We start from the raw sequence: 17,699 nt of genomic DNA, 5'->3' as shown, positions 1-17,699 counted from the left end.
GATTCTGAACAATGTGGCTGTGTTGACAGCACCTAAACAACAGTTCAGCCCCAGAAGGCACAGAAAGATCACACTTCAAAAGATGGGTGTGTTGTCCAAAATTTAAAAAAAAAAAAAAAAGATAAAAATAAAATAATGTATACAGTCTTTTTGCAGCTGGGTCCAGTGTGTTCACCATCAGTTAGTGTAATTCAGTGCTTCCATCTTGTGGTCAGTTTAGGTATTGCAGTACCAAACAAAACTTCTCAAACAACAGCTGTACACTTTAACATTACCATTGCTGTCACCATATTAAAATGTGCAATCAGTTTCAATTTTCAGGTAAGAGAGCTTCCTTTTGCTTTATAGCATACAGAAATTTGCAACAGTCTTGAACCATCCTTCGTTTTTTGCTTCCAGGAGCCAGACGGTTTTATTCTTTAAGTGTTTGTGAGCAATAGCTCTCCAAGCTTTCTGAAAATTTATTTGTACCTTGCACTTGATCACTTTCATTCTTTGTTTGTTTGTTTGTTAAGTGACTGTCATATAAATCATTCAAGGAAAAAAATGCACCTAACTTAAGTGATAAAACCTTTAAACTTGTTACAATTAAAATGTTAAATTAAAAACATTAAAATGTTTAAAAGTACATGTCAGAAACAGAACTACAGGATGAAATTGTACCTAAGACACGTTAGAGGCACGTATGTACACAGAGACAATAGTGCAGCATAATAAAGAGTTAATATTTCACTGTGTGTTATGAGCCCTGCATAGTACTAAAACCCAAAACACGTGGAGGATGGCGGAGTGTTTTTTATTCAGCAATGCACTTTCTCCAAGGCTAAGATACAAAGCAGCTCAGGATTGAGAAACTTTAGAGCTTCCTAAATAAATACAATGTAAATAACAAGCTGTTTAACCAAGAGAGACAGATAATTCTGCCCCAGCGATCTCACAGTGTAACTTATTAAGACCAACAAAGTATCTGATTACTTCTTTTTAAGTAAGTCATTGTGACAATACTTTAACATGGTGGTCTGACCAACATTTGGAGAAATATGAAATGAAAGGGACTTCAAAGATGCAAATTAATAGAAGAAGCTGTATATGTAAACACATGGACAATAATAGAGACCACGTGCTCCTCCTAAGAAAACATTAAAGTGATTGTAATTATATGAATTTACCGTTCCATATATAGGACGGAGTTTTGGAGAATTGGAGAAGCCGTCTCATTAAGGATTACTGTCTTACACGTTTTTAGACTTGTCCTGGTTGTTCATGTATTTCTGGTAAACCACTGCCAGCGTGGTGAAGACGTTTCCCATGAAGAGGACCAAGTAAGAGCAGCCGCACATGAAAACCTAGACCACAGCAAAATAAACAAAAATAATACACACAAATAATTCTAAATACAGAAAATGTATACCTTTTATGAGGATGTGTTCACTAAAATATCTGTTTTCATGTAATTTTTGCTTAATGACCTCATTTATAAAATAAATAAATTTAAAAAAACAAACTTGTGAAAGCTCTGGTGTACAAACCTGCCACTCTTTACATTCTGGGAGCTGAAACATCCTGAAGAGTGTTATGCTGTTGTAAAGCTGCCAAAACTGTAACAGAACAAATAGTTAACAGTCAAAAATGTCCTAAAACACGTTCCTGCAAGAATTTTCTAATTTAGTATCTAGTAAAGAGTTCACAGTATTACAGAAAAGAGAAAAGAGCCACTTACATGATAAAAGAACAAAAAGGGCAGGAGGAAGGTCAAGCCTCTCCACATCCAGGACTGGAACCCTTCTGAACACAAAGAGGGGAGAGAAGAGAGGCACTCGTATAAGAGAGACACTGAGACGATGCATGTGTGTAGGAGGACTATAGACATAGTACACAGCTGACATAAAATAAGATGTTAATATGTAAATGAGACACTGGAATTTAAAAATACTTATCATGTACAAACATGGTAGTACAGGGATCATAATATTGTTTGTGCCAAGTTAAACATTTTACATTTGAACAAGTCTAACTATAAACCAGCTGCCAACATGCCAATCAAATCACCCCTTGGTTTCTGGACTCTACACTGTGTTGGGAGTTCGCCTTGTAATCGGAAGGTTGCCGGTTCGAGCCCCGGCTCGAGCCCCAGCTCGGACAGTCTCGGTCGTTGCGTCCTTGGGCAAGACACTTCACCTACCGCCTACTAGTGTTGGCCAGAAGGGCTGATGGCGCGATATGGAAGCCTCGCTTCTGTCAGTCTGCCCCAGGGCAGCTGTGGCTACAACTGTAGCTTGCCTCCACCAGTGTGTGAATGGGTGGATGACTGGGTGTGTAAAGCGCTTTGGGGGGACTAGTAAAAGCGCTATACAAATACAGGCCATTTAGCGTTTTTAGGATCCAGAGATGACTGTCTTTTTATGTGAGGGTACCCTGATAAGTTATCTGTTAAAGCAAGTAAACTGCATTTAGGGCTGGGCGATATATCGAGTTTTTTAAAAATATCGATATATTTTCATACGAGATATAAGATGTGACAATATCGTTTATATCGATATAGTCTATGTTACGTTATAATTATACTTGTGGAGCCGCAGGTTTGCCTCTCTTTCGTCCACTTTTGTCTCTACGCAACGTTACTCGGCCTCGCCTCTCCTTCACTGAACACAACTCCGCCTCCCCCATAGCTTCACCTGCAGGCAATGACAAGATGAAAGCGGAAAATCTCCATTAGCGAGTTACCGTGCGTGGGGCTGGACGGCGTCAACGTGTTAGCGAGCTAACCGCGCTAACGAGCTAACCGCGCTAACGACATGCAGCCCGGAGGAGCTGCACGGCCTAAAATCCTTTCATTTTCTCAAAAATCGACAGTGCGCCTTATGTATGAATTCTGGTTGTGCTTACTGACCGCGAACCGATTTTATGTGGTACACAGCGCTCAGCAATCTGTCAAAAAAATGTTTTAATATGACTTTGCTAAGCTACGGAGCTGCACCGCTTGATGGATTGTCGGAGGATTACGGCTACCAAGGAGGAGCCTCGCGGAGTGATACGTACTGTGTGTGTATAAGGACCACAAACGGCACCTGTTCAGAGATGTGGTGCAGCTGTGAAATCTGTCTCTTTGTTATTATGCTCAGCGTCTATTAGTTTACATTTTGACTGCACAATTGTGAGCTTTTTGTTATGCACAAAAACAACATTGTTTTCTTTTATTTATGGACCATGATTATTTAATAAATGCTGATAATTTATTTTTGAGTAATTTCTTCATGTACATCTACGCTGTATGTAAATAAAAGTGCCCGTGTGACATCTGGGACACAGTGTGACTAAGAACTCTCTTTTTGTTCTTAACTTATAGCTTTAAAAAAAAAAAATCGAGATATACATCTTATATCGCCATCCAGCTAAAAAATATCGAGATATGAATTTTGGGTCATATCGCCCAGCCCTAACTGCATTGATAAAAAGTTAAACACTACAATGCAAAAATAAATGTAAACATAGAGAATTTCACTCGCCTAAACTGAAGCAAAACTCCTTATTTGTCAGATAAAAGGCACTAATCCATAAAGAACAAATGTTTTTTTTTTGTGAAAACTTGCTTTTGAAGCCTGCCTCAAGTGGCCAGTCTGGGAACTTCAGTTTCTGGCTTAAACTTTTTAGTCAGGCAGCATAACCAACCTGGTGGTGATGCTAAAATGTAATCTCAACTGTTTTCATTGCCTCAGACATACCTTTATCATTCAGTAAATTTATTAGTAAATTACCAAATGTACCACCTGTAACACCCTGAAGTCAGATGCCAAGATCAGCCAGATAAATATATCATGCTTTATCTTGTTCTGTACCACCTTCCTCTTCGGCTTGCGTTATTTCAAAGTCATTTATGAATATAAATAACAAGCTGGTGTACTCACCCACTGTAAGGTCCATATTATGTCTCTCTCCCAGTGCTCTGAGTCTGTACAAACAGCCACTTTGGTAGTAGTACTGGAGGAACTGAATGAAACCTAAAAGAAAGAGAAGTGCATGTATGACTTCATTGTTGGGCATCTTGCCCAACAATGAAGTCATACATGCACTTCTCTTTCTTGTGACACAAGTGAGACGAGGACCAACCACAAACAGACTTGCTTACTTTGAATATTATCAACAGTTTACACATTTTAACCGTGTAAGAATGACATGCATGCAGGAAACGCATCAGAATGAGTACATTCATGTAGCTTTCCTGATTGAGGCTTGTGCATATAGAACCCTAACTGTACAAAATTCTTTATTAAAGTGCATTCATTTCCACATTCCAGGTGCCTGATCTAATGTTTCGGTCTCTATGCTAAGAGACAGATACAGCTTTTATGCACTTTTATGATGCTTCCCATGATGAGAATCGAGTCCCCACAAGATATTTAAATGACTATGGGAAAAATATGCTTTCTATGCTTTTCTTTTTTTTCAGTTTTTGTTTGCATTTGTTGTAAATTATTGGATAATTTAGGCCTGAATGAATCCTTAAATTGAAATATGCAGTTCTGCTAGGTAGGCTCAGCTTCATTTTAAGAGTTTGCAAGCCAAAATCATCACCTGACAACTCATACTGCAAGCATGTCAATGAAACAGGGGCAGTCTCTTACTTTGGTATAAGCAGTAACTTAGAAACTGGTTCCTAAACATCTGGTAGAGTGCACCTTCAGGCCTGTCAACAAGGACATAAAAACAAAGCACACCCACATAATATGTATGTCATTTAAAACGGAAAGGATTTCGATAGCAGGGATGCAAACAGTTATTGTATTATTGAATAATTTTAAAACTGTGATAAAAGTGCAAAAACATCACTCACCAAGTGAGCATGACTCCAGACAAGAAGGTTGACACATAGTGATGGAAAACCCACCAGCCTTTGATCCTGAAACAATTTGGAAGATTGAAGGATTACAGACGGGATACCAACAAGAAAATAACATCTCATAAATAAGATAAACCAAACAAAATATATAATAGTCATTATAACTGGTCACATACAGTAGTTACAGAAAGGCTTAAGAATAAGGCTTTCTGTAGTTGACAATGCCCTGCTTTATTACAAAGCCTTTGCATATAATCTCCTATTATCATTAAAAGAAAAACAGTGGAGACAGAGGAAATAAAATGGTCACAGACCTAGAGCCGTTGCTGATGAGGATACTCTCCCGGATGGTGAGAGTGCAGTAGTACCACACCAACAGGAAGTTGAACAGGGCGTCTAGGACTCTAAAAACAACAAACATGATGATGATTATCTTCCTTTATACATTAACATGGGACCTGTAGTGGATTTGCAGATAATTCAACATTTACTACTTGCTGCTACAAACATTTGCCAATAATGAGCGAGCTGACAACATCATCCACAAGTTTCATGAAAACCAACTCAAAACAAAACAGTAATGAGGTGTGGGGAATCATACCTGTAGCTTAACAAAAAGCGACACGTAAAAGAGAATACAAAGAGGATGACAGTGAGGACCAGTTTGAACTTCTCATATTCGTCTTTGTAGGCAAATCTGTTTCATGAAAGAATAGAAATGATTATTATTGTGGTGCTCATGTGGCCGCACTTTAAGAGGCATTTTTAGGTTTGAAAGAAGAAGAAAATGACCCTTATACGGGACTTACTTTGACTGTTTGTTGAGGAGTGTTATATTGACATTTCCTAAAACAAGATTGAGATATAACCTAAACAGGAAGAGGCATTAGTTATCCAAAATGTCCTCAAATCTTATATAAATATGTTTTATTTTTAAAACGCAAAACTCATCCACTTTAAACTAGAGATGGACCGATCCGATACTGACGTAAATTACTGGATCGGATATCGGAGAGAAATAAAAAATGTAATCCAATCCATTAAATATCAAAAAAGCACCTCACAAAACTCGCGACATGGCGTAACTCGGCCCATAACCGTAGCACGTTGGAGCAGCGTGCGTCGCCTGATAGAGCGGCTGTGTGTATTTGTAGCCTCGCTACCAAACCGGCATTTCATCTCCGAGGAAGTTATCCCAGAGAGAAGTAAAGCAAGTGTGCAAGTTCATCTCTGAATGTTTGTAAAGCATTCCCACGTTAAGCTTAACAACTGATATATGGAGTGACTGGCTCTTCTCTCTCTCTCTCTCCCTCTCCTGCTGCTACTTCAATCATGAAACTGCTTAATGATCAGCTGATCGGCTTTTCTGTTGCGAGTCCGTCTCTCTTCTTTGTTTTTGGCCCACTTTGCACCAGAAAGAGGAAACCAGCGCTGAACAACAGCAGCACGTTTAAGCTTGATAAGCTGTTGTTAGAATTTATTTAATATTACTTTCTACACCAGGATCGTTTTCTACGCAGCTGACGGCTGGTAACTGTGCAGGGGCGGATCTAGCAAAGTTTAGCCAGGGGGGCCGATAGGGCATTAACAGGGAAAAGGGGGCACAAAGACATACTTTTCTTTCTTATTCTCATTCAAAATGTCTAGCTTTAAATAAATAATTATCTGAATCTTACACCCAAAGTTTTAATCTGATGTAAAATGTATAGAAGTCCATTACTGTATGTAGTAACCGTTAAGTCTAATATACCCTAGTAAGCTATAGTACTTTTTCCTTTGGGAAGATACCATCTGTGCAGTCTGCAATTCTGTTGAAGAAAGATGTTGAATCTATTTAATTATTCTTGAAAAATAATTTATTTCTGTGCATTTTTTTTTTCTTCACACTGCATCAAATTAAAGTTGATTACGTCGATTAAGCATCATAAGGTGGAGGGTGATTCTCTATTTTTTTTTGCTGGGAGTTTGCAACCCTATTGGTTAGGTTGCTTAATATTTCTGCTAAGTACTCTTTAAAATACCAGAATAGGGAGGATGGTGTAGGTTTAAGTTTATTAGATTGATCAGTATTGCTGAACTATGAAATATTTTGGGTGCAGTGTATTTTTTGCATACAGGTATAACAGAATGGCTTTAGTGTTGTTTATTTAAACTTGAGTATGAACTTATACAAAATGCAGCAAGATATTAAAAAAACTGTTTTATTGATTAAAAAACACACTATATCGGATTCATATCGGTATCGGCAGATATCCAAATTTATGATATCGGCATTGGACATAAAAAAGTGGTATCGTGCCATCTCTACTTTAAACATTTTCCTTGTTTACTTCCATTTGGACAAAGAAAATTGTAGCTATTTATCATTCTCATTTAGAATCATACCCATTCCTCTTGGGGAGAAATGCTTCCATCTCAAAGAAAGTATGTGCTCTGTCTTTGATGGAGTCCTCGATTTCTGCGATGGCATCCTCTTCCTCTGGACTTAATTTGGCTGTTGAAGAATTTGATTTGCATCTAATGGAAAAAAAAGATTTGTTAGGACAATTGTTAGGTTTCATGCATGTAGGAAGATGTTCACAGAGTCACTTTTGATTTTAGATCCAGTTTGTGGACGAGGTGGGTTGTGATTCTGTTGTGGCAGTTATAATCCATAATAATGCCCTCCTTCGGAAAATGCCTGCAATTGGTCAGATCCTCCTATTGCAGGCTAGATTTTGAGAACTCAGTGGAGGTGCAGGAGTTTAATATCCTCCTTAGCACACATGATTATAACATGCTGAAAGATTATCAATTTTTTGCTCAGTGATGCCAAAAATGACTACCTATCCCAGCTTTAATAGTAACACTCTCCATGTTATGAGAGTGTCAAATCAAACAATGATATATCCATGAACTTAAAAAGTCTGAATTATGAACCCTTAGTATCTGAAGAAAGTATTACGTGAAGTACATTCAAATATAACTCTTACTTGACTTTTAAAGTCCTCACATTTTTTTGCATTTATACTCCCACTGACCATATCTGTCATACTAAGTTCATGTTTTTTTGTAGAGCACAAAGTCTTCCAACACCCAGCTGAAGTTTTTTAAAAAGAAACAAAGCTTCTTTAAATGCCAATTAATACTGAACTGCAAAACTAAACATAAAAAGCTGCAGTTACTCTTTAAAAAGCATGTCTGGTAATATTGGAGAAAGTGGAAAAAAGTCCCTGAAAACAACCAGCTACTAAAAAGCCAGAATAAATTCCTACCCAATTCATTTTTTGGGCTTCTGTATCCTGAATGAGCTGATGACACAAATGCTTTTACAAAAACATTACATACACATATTTCAAGTTATCTTGTCTCATTTCTGATCAATACTTACTCTTCTAGGGACACAGTAAGCTCTTTCAGTTTCTTCCTCTGACGTGCGATAGCGTTTGAGCAGCTGTCTTGCAGTTTGGTCACGTCCTCAAGTTTCTGTTTATATAGACGATGGGTGTCCTGGGGTTAAAAAGGAAAAAAAATCCAGAGGATAATATAAATATGTATGGTGTAATGCAAAAGTTTTAATTATGATGAAATCTGCAAGGTAGGATGGGCACAAAAAGATAAAAACCAACCAAAGCTTTAACCAATCAGAATCAGAATCAGAAAGACTTTATTTATCCCCAAGGGGCAATTAAAATTAACCAAAGAATCTGATGCTGTTGCATGTTTTTCTTTAATGGTTGCAATACAGGCTGCTAAATGGGTTATCATGTAATAATCATGGATTTATTGTTAATGGATTCTTGGATTCTAACCCTAACCCATAGATATTTTAAATGATTACATGAGAAAATCTGTCTAGCTTCCAAAGCATTTAAATAAGTTATTGTACCTTAATTATTTAACTATATATTTGAGGTAGGTATAATCAGACGTAAGTATGTTGCTTTCCAGAAAACATGTGACTGGTTATCACAGTTGGTTTGTACAAGTTTAAGACACTTTTAACTGCCAAATTTTTCTGTAAAGTGATTCTGTAAAAGTTGGGCACAGGAATAATTTTTTACCCCCTTGGCTTCATATTGTGGCAAATTCCCAGAACTGAGCAATCAGAATTGCACAAGAGACAGAGAAATGGTTGTGCCCTCTTTTATATGACGGAAAGTGATGCAATTTTACGCAGAATTTACAACTGCAGACAGCAGTTACTACTTTGCATTTTACTATTCACACACACATATTGATAAAGGGCAATCTGGTATTCAGTATCCCACTCAAGGATACTTTGAAAGGAATTGATCCAACAACCTTCCAGTTAGTAGACAACCCACTGTACCACCCAAACCACAGCTGCTCTAATATGATGTGTAAATTGACATGGTAAGACAAGTTACCTAGAAAAATATTTGTGTATTGTGCTACATTTACTAGCATAAACAGACCTACTCAAAAAACTCTGTCTCAATGTATTAATCTTAGCAAAGACACACTGAATATATAAAATCTATTTTATGTGTTTGCATCATTGTCTTGCAGTTAAAATGCTCGCCTTTTTAAAATGTAAAATTTCCAGTTACACCAAAATTCACATTCAGTATATTGCTCCAACAATTGTGTTTTTAAATTTAGTTTTTCTTACCTTGATGCTGGTTTAGGACCTGAACACTTCCTTTGACAAGTGACAAACGCATTTCAGTGCCTGCCATTTAGTTATATATTAACACCACACCTATAAACGACAACTAACCAGGCCTATATCAATATATGTGCACTGTAACGGATCTAAGCTCTCAACGATAACAACAAACCAACACCCATAGCCCCGAGGTTCTTCCTTTAACAGTGTGACAGCTGTCACGGTGGAGGAAAAAAAAGAGGCTGTTGTCCTCGCAGGAATTAAGCTTACGTTTCAATTACATTTTCTGCATCTCTTGGCTGTCACAAGACAGTTATCTTGAGCTGCTGAAGGCAAGCCCCTCATTCTGTAGCCTGTGCGTTTCCCCCACCTACCCCCGACTGTTAGCTTACCCGGGCAGGGGTAACCAGGGATGGACACACCATTTAGTTAAAATACCTGAATCTGTTGGTAGTCCTTCTCTAAATCCTCCCATTCGCGTAAGCACTCAGATAAACCACCTGGACTGAACAACATTTTTCCCTCTGGCATCAGGAAACCTCGCGGAGTTGGTCAATAATCACACTCGAGTGAGCAACAGTTGTACCACCCAACAGAATTAAAGCTTAACAGATAAACTGGCGCTACTTCCTGCAAGCACCTTCATAATAAAGGTGTTGAGGTATTTTAACGTTCCCAGTTCAAAACGGATGGATAATAAAATACGTAAATTGGCATTAGTTAAACATAATTACAAATGTGTTGTAACTAATTGCGGTTTAATATTTTATTAATTTATGTTTTAGTTTCCAATGAATAAGTGGTTTATGGGGTACTTTCAATGAGTTTTTGTTACTGACACCGATGGTCCAAAAAAAACAAAAACACCCCCCCAATAAAAAAATAAAAAAATAATAAATAAATAAATAAAAACAGAAGGTAGAAGGACACACATTATGTAAACACAGTAATTATAGTGTGTGTGTGTCTGTGTGTTTGTCTGATTTTGGCTTAAACCACCATTATTTGTAAGTCTATTATTTTAACATGAATTTGTTTTAATTTAATTTAACTTCATTTGTAATTTCATTTACTTATTTCATTGCTGCTCTGTTACGAACATAATGTATTCGAATGGTGGCTTACAGAATAATTTCATATATATCTTTTTTTCAAATAGTATAGATAGCAGTAATCCTATAAAGTCCAAATATATTACTTTGTTCACTCCAAAACCACTTTACACTAACAACAGTACTATTTAATTTCAAGGATTAAAAATGTATGCTTTTATTTTATTTTTTTTAAATGTCCCATCCGGTTAATCATAGGCTTATAACTAGTTACCCCAATCAGATGTCAGGCTGGCATTTCGGTTTCCCCTATCAGCCAATCAGCTCTAGCATCTTTAGAGCCGCTTTGTCACATCAGGAAATAGTGCCCTGAGTTATATCTTTCAGGCAATACAACAGCTTTTTATCCATCCAAACTAACCAAGCTAATAAGCCGGGTTTGCCACATTACCCTAAACTGTCATCTAATCCTAGCCATGCTAGAAACCACAGAAACACAGATAATTAGGATATATGTTACTACTCAGTTGGGATTTTACAGAGAAGGCATTCTCTCACCAGAAAGGTAAAATCTAGGGTTATAAATTGCCCACCACTTGGCCTGTGGCCTGTATTTTTAGAGGTGACGTTGTGCAACTGCAAATAGGGGAAAGTGTTAACGTCAATAATGTAAGCGCCTCTGGCAGGGCCATTTAAGAACCTAAATCAACAAAACCTTTGTCAATACAAACCAGGTCCTTTAAATTCTGCAAAATACAAAAAAAAGCAAAAAATAAAAAAGGAAGATGTTACCTTCATTTTTTTTTTATCCTTGTGTATTGTAAAACTATATCAACACCTGAAATTGAAATCCTTGCTTTTTTAACCTTAAAAATCCATAAAAATGGTGAAAAGGTTATTTGTTTGCATTTAAAGCAGTAATGAATAATGAATGGAGAAATTCATTATTTAGAAAAGTTTATTTAAATACAGTTTTATTAACCATTTTTACTTGAAATTGATCCTTTAAATTACACCCAAAATTTTGTGATGAAAGGGAATGTTTGGAGATTTCATTGCTTTGGATCAAATTTCCACTTAAAGTCACTGGACATTTCAATACTTTCAACGTTTCCAATAAATCTCAGTGTATTTATTTAAACAGTTCAATCCAATATTAAATGAACTAATACTGAATGAACCTAATCTGTATCTTAATTAAAATACAATTCCCCTGTCCCCTCCGTGAATTGCTGCCTTATTTTGGTAGAGGGGTTTTTGTGTCCAAGGGATCCTGGGGGCTATGTTGTCAGGGGGCTTTTGCCCCCCTGGTAGGGTTTACCATGGCAAATTGGTCCTAGACAAAGAGCGATTGAAAAACCCCTGTGAGTGTGAAATCTAGGGAACAGTTCACCCTGCCCAGGATAGAGTTACAGGGTTACTGGGGCCCTGCCCTGGAGCCAGCCCCGGTGGTAATGGTAGTGGTGGTAGTGGTACAGCCCAAAGAGGGGACACCACCCACAGGAGGCGCTATGGGGTAGGGTGCAGTGTGTGCAGGGGCGGAGACCCTGACAGAACAATCACCGGGCTACCGAGCAATTGGGATATGGAACGTCACCTCTCTGGTGGTGAAGGAGGCTGAGCTAGTGCGTGAAGTTGAGAGGTACTGGTTAGATATAGTCAGGCTGACCTCAACGCACAGCTTGGGCTCTGGAACCAGTCTCCTGGAGAGGGTCTTGACTCTGTTCCAGTCTGGAGTTTGCTTTGATGAGAGGTGGTGGACTGGGATAGGTATCTTAGTATCCCCCTCCGCTTGCTGCCTGTGCATTGCAGTTGAGGTGGTTTGGGCATCTGACAAGGATTCCTTCTGAGCGCCTCCTGGGTGAGGTGTTCTGGGCATGTCCCACCAGGAGGAGGCCCTGGGGCAGACCCATGACATGCGGGAGAAATTATACCTCTTGGTTGCCCTAGGAACGCTTTTGTGTTCCCCTAGACAAGCTGGCCAAGGAGAGGGAGGTCTGGGCCTGCCTCTCTGCTTAGTCTGCTGCACCCATGACCTCCCCGCAGATAAGCGGAAAAGAATGGATGGATTAAAAACCAAGGTTCTGTGAAGTTACAGACTTGCATGCAGTCAATGTAGGTATATCAGATATTTTAAATGTTGCATGGGCCACATATACAGAATCCAGAGTTCAGATGACTAAAAAAAATTCTTCTTTTGTTAAAAATGTGAGACAAAATCAGTCGTTGTTGTTCCCAAAGTGTGAAGCTCCCAGTTGGACAACTGCTGCAGAAAACCTGTGTTTGGCCTCATGATGGGTTTACATTTGAGCATATGCGTCCAGGCCTCCTGAAAAAGTTAAACCAACATCATTATGCACTGTATTTACTGTACTTTCTATAACTAGGATCAGTTCTTTCTTGGTGCCATTTTGGAAAATATATTGTTTTTCTTGCCATTTGAGGACACAAGAGCCACACTTTGTGCACATACTGCCACTAAACTGAACGAAACAAACTTGCCTTTAGTGTGTATTTGAGGTAATGGATGAGAAATGCAATGGCCACTGCGCTGGCGCGGCTTCTGCCTTGCTTGGAAACTATCAGGACACGAGAGCCCATGTTGATGTGGGAACCTGAAAGCAGGAGATAACAAGAAAGCCCTCTGCAACACCTGTTCTGTGCAACACTTACTACATTTATAGCAACAAAAAACAGAAATTAGAAAAATCTGAAATCACTCATTACAATTTGTGGTGGATGGATTGCATTGCATAATACACATTGCCTCAAATAATAATTTTCTTTTTAAAATACATTCAGTAAGTTAACGTTACACTCTGTGATTTTAAGTTAACGCTATGACTCTGATTCATGATACATGATGCATTTCTTTCAGATGGACAGTCTTGAAGCTGTTGTATTTTTACATATTAATAACAAAATAATCAGAAAACAAAATAATTCAGAATTTGAGTAATATGCAATCAGTTTTTTTTAGTTTGAGATCTTGAAATTTTTACCTGAACTAAGACAGCCAACTGCATTTATATAATTATTTCTGTTCTCCTTCTAGAGTTTGCCCAACTGAAGAAATTCAGACACCTATAATTCACTAGTTTCTGACTTCTATGAATTAAATTATAAAATTCAGATTTTTAAACGTCTTGTTAATGAAAGCAAAGGAACAACTTACTAACAAAATTGCAGATCCTTTCAAAGCTTGAATATAAATCAGACCGCACTGAGTCAGCCACAGGGGTGATAAGCAAGGTATGGATCTCCTTCATGAACCTTGATTTGAAGGAATTTAAAAGAGTAAAAAAACAACAACTAATAAGATCTATAAAGCAATATGTTAATTATTCTCTCTAATACTCAATATCCAGCCCAGCCTTACTCGAGAGTGTCACTCTCTGAGATGCTGACGATAGCACCAATTTTCAGGTCTTTGATAAGAGTGAAGTCCATGGATTGCTTCTCATCACCCATGTACAGCAGTCCTGCTAAGATCTCCACTGGGTAAATCTTAAGGCTTTCCAGCTCCTGAGGTAGCCCACAGATATATACAATCAATTACAACAATTCTCCAAACTGCTTAGACTGGAGCCTATCTCAGCTGTTATGGGGCTAACAGAAATACTCAATGGTGCCATCCACACTGAAGGCCAATTTATAATCACCGGTTAACATAACATGCATGTCTTTGGACCATGACAGGAAACTGGAGTACTTTGGGAAAAGGGTAAACATCCAGGTTAACCAGTAGGTGGCAAACAGGAAACTTATTGCATGCAAGGTGGCAGTGCAATAATTACCTGACACATTTTATATTTATTAGGCAGAAACTGGAATCAGTTCACTTTAGCTGGATATGTGGGAACACATGAGTAAGAAACTGCTCTGTAGCCGCTAAACACTGGCCTTATGTTACCTTATATTGCAACATATGTAATTTGGCAATTAATTGAATGGTGATGGAAGATTTGTATACCTGGCTCCAGATAAGACAGCCCCCCCATAATCTTAAATTGATGAAAAAAAATGATGGCAGGAATGTTTGTGTTTTAGGAGAGTTCTACCATGATGGTGTTCAGGATTTTCTCAGTCCTCAAAAAAGGGTATTGAGCTGAGAATCTCTGAAAGCCTCCTCTCAATATCTTGACTGGATTGAGGCTAGCCTTAGCGAATACTTGGGCACACGAAGTTGCTCTGCCTGTAATCACAGGGAGAGAGCCACAATAAGCATTGCTTTTAAGGCTGAAATACAGATTTTATTTATTTATTTTTGTTTGTTTGCAGGAAACCAGTTGTTTTCTTTTGGCACAACAATGCAAATAAAATGCATAAAAGTGGACTTGCTCTGAAGAAATCTCTCATTTACCACTAACCTTGCTCCTGTAAAGAGCTTGTGTTGTTGTCGTAGACCACCACATGCTCCATACTTTCAACCTCCACAAACTCTGGAAGAAGGAATGTCCCCTCTGAGTCCTGGAAAAAGTCAATTTGAAAGTTTTGGTACAGTCGTGTGCAAAAAGTTTAGAGGAAAGGTTAAAGCCTGACTAAATGTACAGGAGAAATTTGTAGTTTGAGCCCTGGGTTTTTGCACACACACACAGACACATGTCAACTGTGGGCCCAATGATAGCCATACCATTTTAGCATTTTTAGCAGTTATGATGTGACTCCTGTAGTAATCTTTGACTTCATTAGCATCTGGAACAGAGACATACAACACTGAACAAAGTTACAACTAACGGAATCAAGTTTATCTATCAATCAATCAATCAATTAAAACAGATTATTATCAATCTCACAATCTTATTTGGTTTTCATATTTTTAGTGATATCAACTTTTGTATTTGTCAATTATTATCAATTCTTTTCTTTCTCTCTCTCTTTTTTTTTAGATATATGTAATTTTGCCTATATTTGACAACAGCATAATAAAACTGGAAATTCAGTTTTTTAATGTGCCACCCCAATATTTTTGTTGGCCCCCATATGGCCACCACTATAAAAAAGACTGGAGGCGCCCCTGCTAAAGGGAGCAGGTGAAATAAGAAAATAAATTATATTGCAAAATATAATATTGCATAAAGTTACAAGTAAATCCATTAAGTGTCATGTTTGTGTTTGAACACTTTTTACGTTTTACTCTAAATCAAGCCTGCGGGTTTGTTTTGTTTTTTGCGCTAATGGGCAAGGTTTTGATAAAAGTATAAAATCATCCAGCACAAAATTGGGTATATCTTTTGCAAAGGTGAGACTTTATGCACAAAAAGTTGTGAGAATGAGTCTCCTAAAGAAACAAAAAGCATGTGCTATAGCACTCATACCCATAGACAACACAGAGTAATTAAGCATAGGACTTATCTAACCAGACAAATGTTGGTACTGGCCGATTTTCTCTTACCAATCAAACACAGGTAGTTGATCTCTGCGAGTCTGGGCACACGTCGGCACTGATTGAGGATATTGTAGAGCTCAAGCGTCTCACACATCACGATTTTAGCCATCACACGGACAGCTGTAACAAGAAAACACTGAACTGGAAAACTACTGTCAGCAAGCGATCCGAAAAGCTTGACTTGCCAGGTAAACGCAGATACAAGTAGCACGTCCGCTTCCGCTTTTTTTGTATGGGTTCTGTTGCTAAGCAACTCAGCGTTATCGCTCATTGGGCGTTGGCGATGATGTAGATTCTGCATTGTAGAACGGTAAGTGACTGCACCTGTGGGAGGGAGAGCCTGAAAGTATTTAAAGGAGCTCAGTGAACAGGCATGTATTGTTCTGGAGTGAGGAAGCTGGTGAGTGTAGCGTGTGCCTCAGCCAAGCAAGCTGCAGCCTATTTTACTTTTAATTTTGGGAGAAGTGTTCTAGTTGCATCCTGATTCCACTGTTTTGGGAGTCCATTGAAGCTCTAACCCTTGGGGAAATACTGAACCCAGGAAGAGTTAAGTGGTTTTAATGACTTAGTTATCCGTCTCTGTGTATGTTATTTCTAGAAAAAATTGAGGACTTAAACATCTATTGTAATAGTAGCTTAACAGTATCTTAGCTTCACCAACTAGCTTTTTTAATGATTTCCCAAAGTACAAATGCAAACAGAGTCCATACAAAGGCATTTAGAAAGAGTTTCTCCCTTTAATTTGAAGTTAAGTGTTAGCTAATCTGTTAGCTAATCTTAAAATGTCTATTTCTTGCTTTCACTTAACGTCAGTGTGTTGAGAAGTCTCACGAATCCTTCTGCAATATATTTGTTTGGAGTGACGTTTGGAAATCTTTCTAAAACATTTCTGGACTATTAAAATTGAGGGTAAACGTTCATTTACCCTCTGAGCTTGCTAAGTGGCAAATATTGGTGCTGTTTCAACTAACACTGCTGTTAAAATTATAAGGGGCAATTAATAAGAAATTGAGAGGGATTTTTATTCTTTGAGATGTTAACGTGATTCAAAGCAACTTCTATGTTGCTCACCATCCTTCTATATTTCCTAAAAACAATGCTGATCTTAGAAGGCAAAAAAAGCAACCCTACCTAATCTCTGCCTCTTCCCTTAATTTAAGACTTGGTGATTTTAATACCACAGTGATGGCATTGATTGTCTGGTGTGCACAGGCAGGAATTGGAGCTTTCCCTGGTAGGATGAAGGAATGTTTCTCCTTTGGGATTCATTCATAAACTCTTGGTAGTGTTGCAGTGAAAGTGGTCAGAGCAGTTGTCTCGGGGGCACATCCCTAGACTCGAGGGGGTTGCTGTTTATACAGTTGCCTTTCTCACTCTTGTGGTTTTCAGTGCATAAATACCCACTGCAAGTAACTGCATGAAGACTAGGGTTGAGATTAGTAAGTTTCTTGGTAAGCAGTCAGTGGGAGAGCTCTAATTAAATTGCACATCATGGATCACTGCTGTTCTCTAAGGCTAGCTTTGTTTAACCTGCATTTGAACAGAATACTTTATTAATCATGTGGTGATAGTTACAATAAGAAGAGTGAAAGAAATCTCCATCCCGGGTCATCCGTGGATCGGGTTTTCCTCCGAGGCGTGGGCACCTATAAGCAGAGTTTTGTCTTTACCCTATAAGATTCAAAATTATTCAAAGTAACACTCAGGTATGCTGTTCAGCAGGTTAGTTACGACGTCGGGAGTAGCTTGGGAGAACAAGGAAACACAGACTGCTTCAGGTTGCCTTCCCAAACCAACTCAAAGGTTTAT

General features: G+C 38.2%; 2 protein-coding genes across 2 annotated transcripts; both read right to left on the bottom strand.

The window, feature by feature from the left end:
- Positions 1 to 789: 789 nt before the first annotated feature.
- tmem120aa (transmembrane protein 120Aa) lies at positions 790 to 10,015 on the bottom strand. Its single transcript, XM_085364050.1, has 12 exons — positions 9,888 to 10,015; positions 8,208 to 8,326; positions 7,223 to 7,354; positions 5,647 to 5,706; positions 5,439 to 5,534; positions 5,152 to 5,241; positions 4,832 to 4,897; positions 4,623 to 4,684; positions 3,906 to 3,998; positions 1,721 to 1,785; positions 1,530 to 1,598; positions 790 to 1,346 (listed from the first exon to the last, which is right to left on the bottom strand). The coding sequence occupies exons 1-12, from the start codon at positions 9,978 to 9,980 to the stop codon at positions 1,233 to 1,235; spliced, it is 1,059 nt and encodes a 352-aa protein (XP_085220176.1). The 5' UTR covers positions 9,981 to 10,015; the 3' UTR covers positions 790 to 1,232.
- Positions 10,016 to 12,701: 2,686 nt separating this feature from the next.
- On the bottom strand, positions 12,702 to 16,161 carry styxl1 (serine/threonine/tyrosine interacting-like 1). The gene is made up of 8 exons (XM_085364048.1): positions 15,897 to 16,161; positions 15,135 to 15,196; positions 14,872 to 14,971; positions 14,563 to 14,696; positions 13,881 to 14,026; positions 13,677 to 13,774; positions 13,004 to 13,116; positions 12,702 to 12,830 (listed from the first exon to the last, which is right to left on the bottom strand). The coding sequence occupies exons 1-8, from the start codon at positions 16,159 to 16,161 to the stop codon at positions 12,702 to 12,704; spliced, it is 1,047 nt and encodes a 348-aa protein (XP_085220174.1).
- Between the last annotated feature and the right edge of the window lie 1,538 nt (positions 16,162 to 17,699).

Source organism: Diplotaxodon limnothrissa, linkage group LG10 (assembly GCF_057381915.1).
Source record: "Diplotaxodon limnothrissa isolate DT_005_m linkage group LG10, D_limnothrissa_male_GT1.1, whole genome shotgun sequence".
Classification (NCBI taxonomy): Eukaryota; Metazoa; Chordata; class Actinopteri; order Cichliformes; family Cichlidae; genus Diplotaxodon; species Diplotaxodon limnothrissa.
This window is presented reverse-complemented; position numbering and strand designations above follow the sequence as displayed.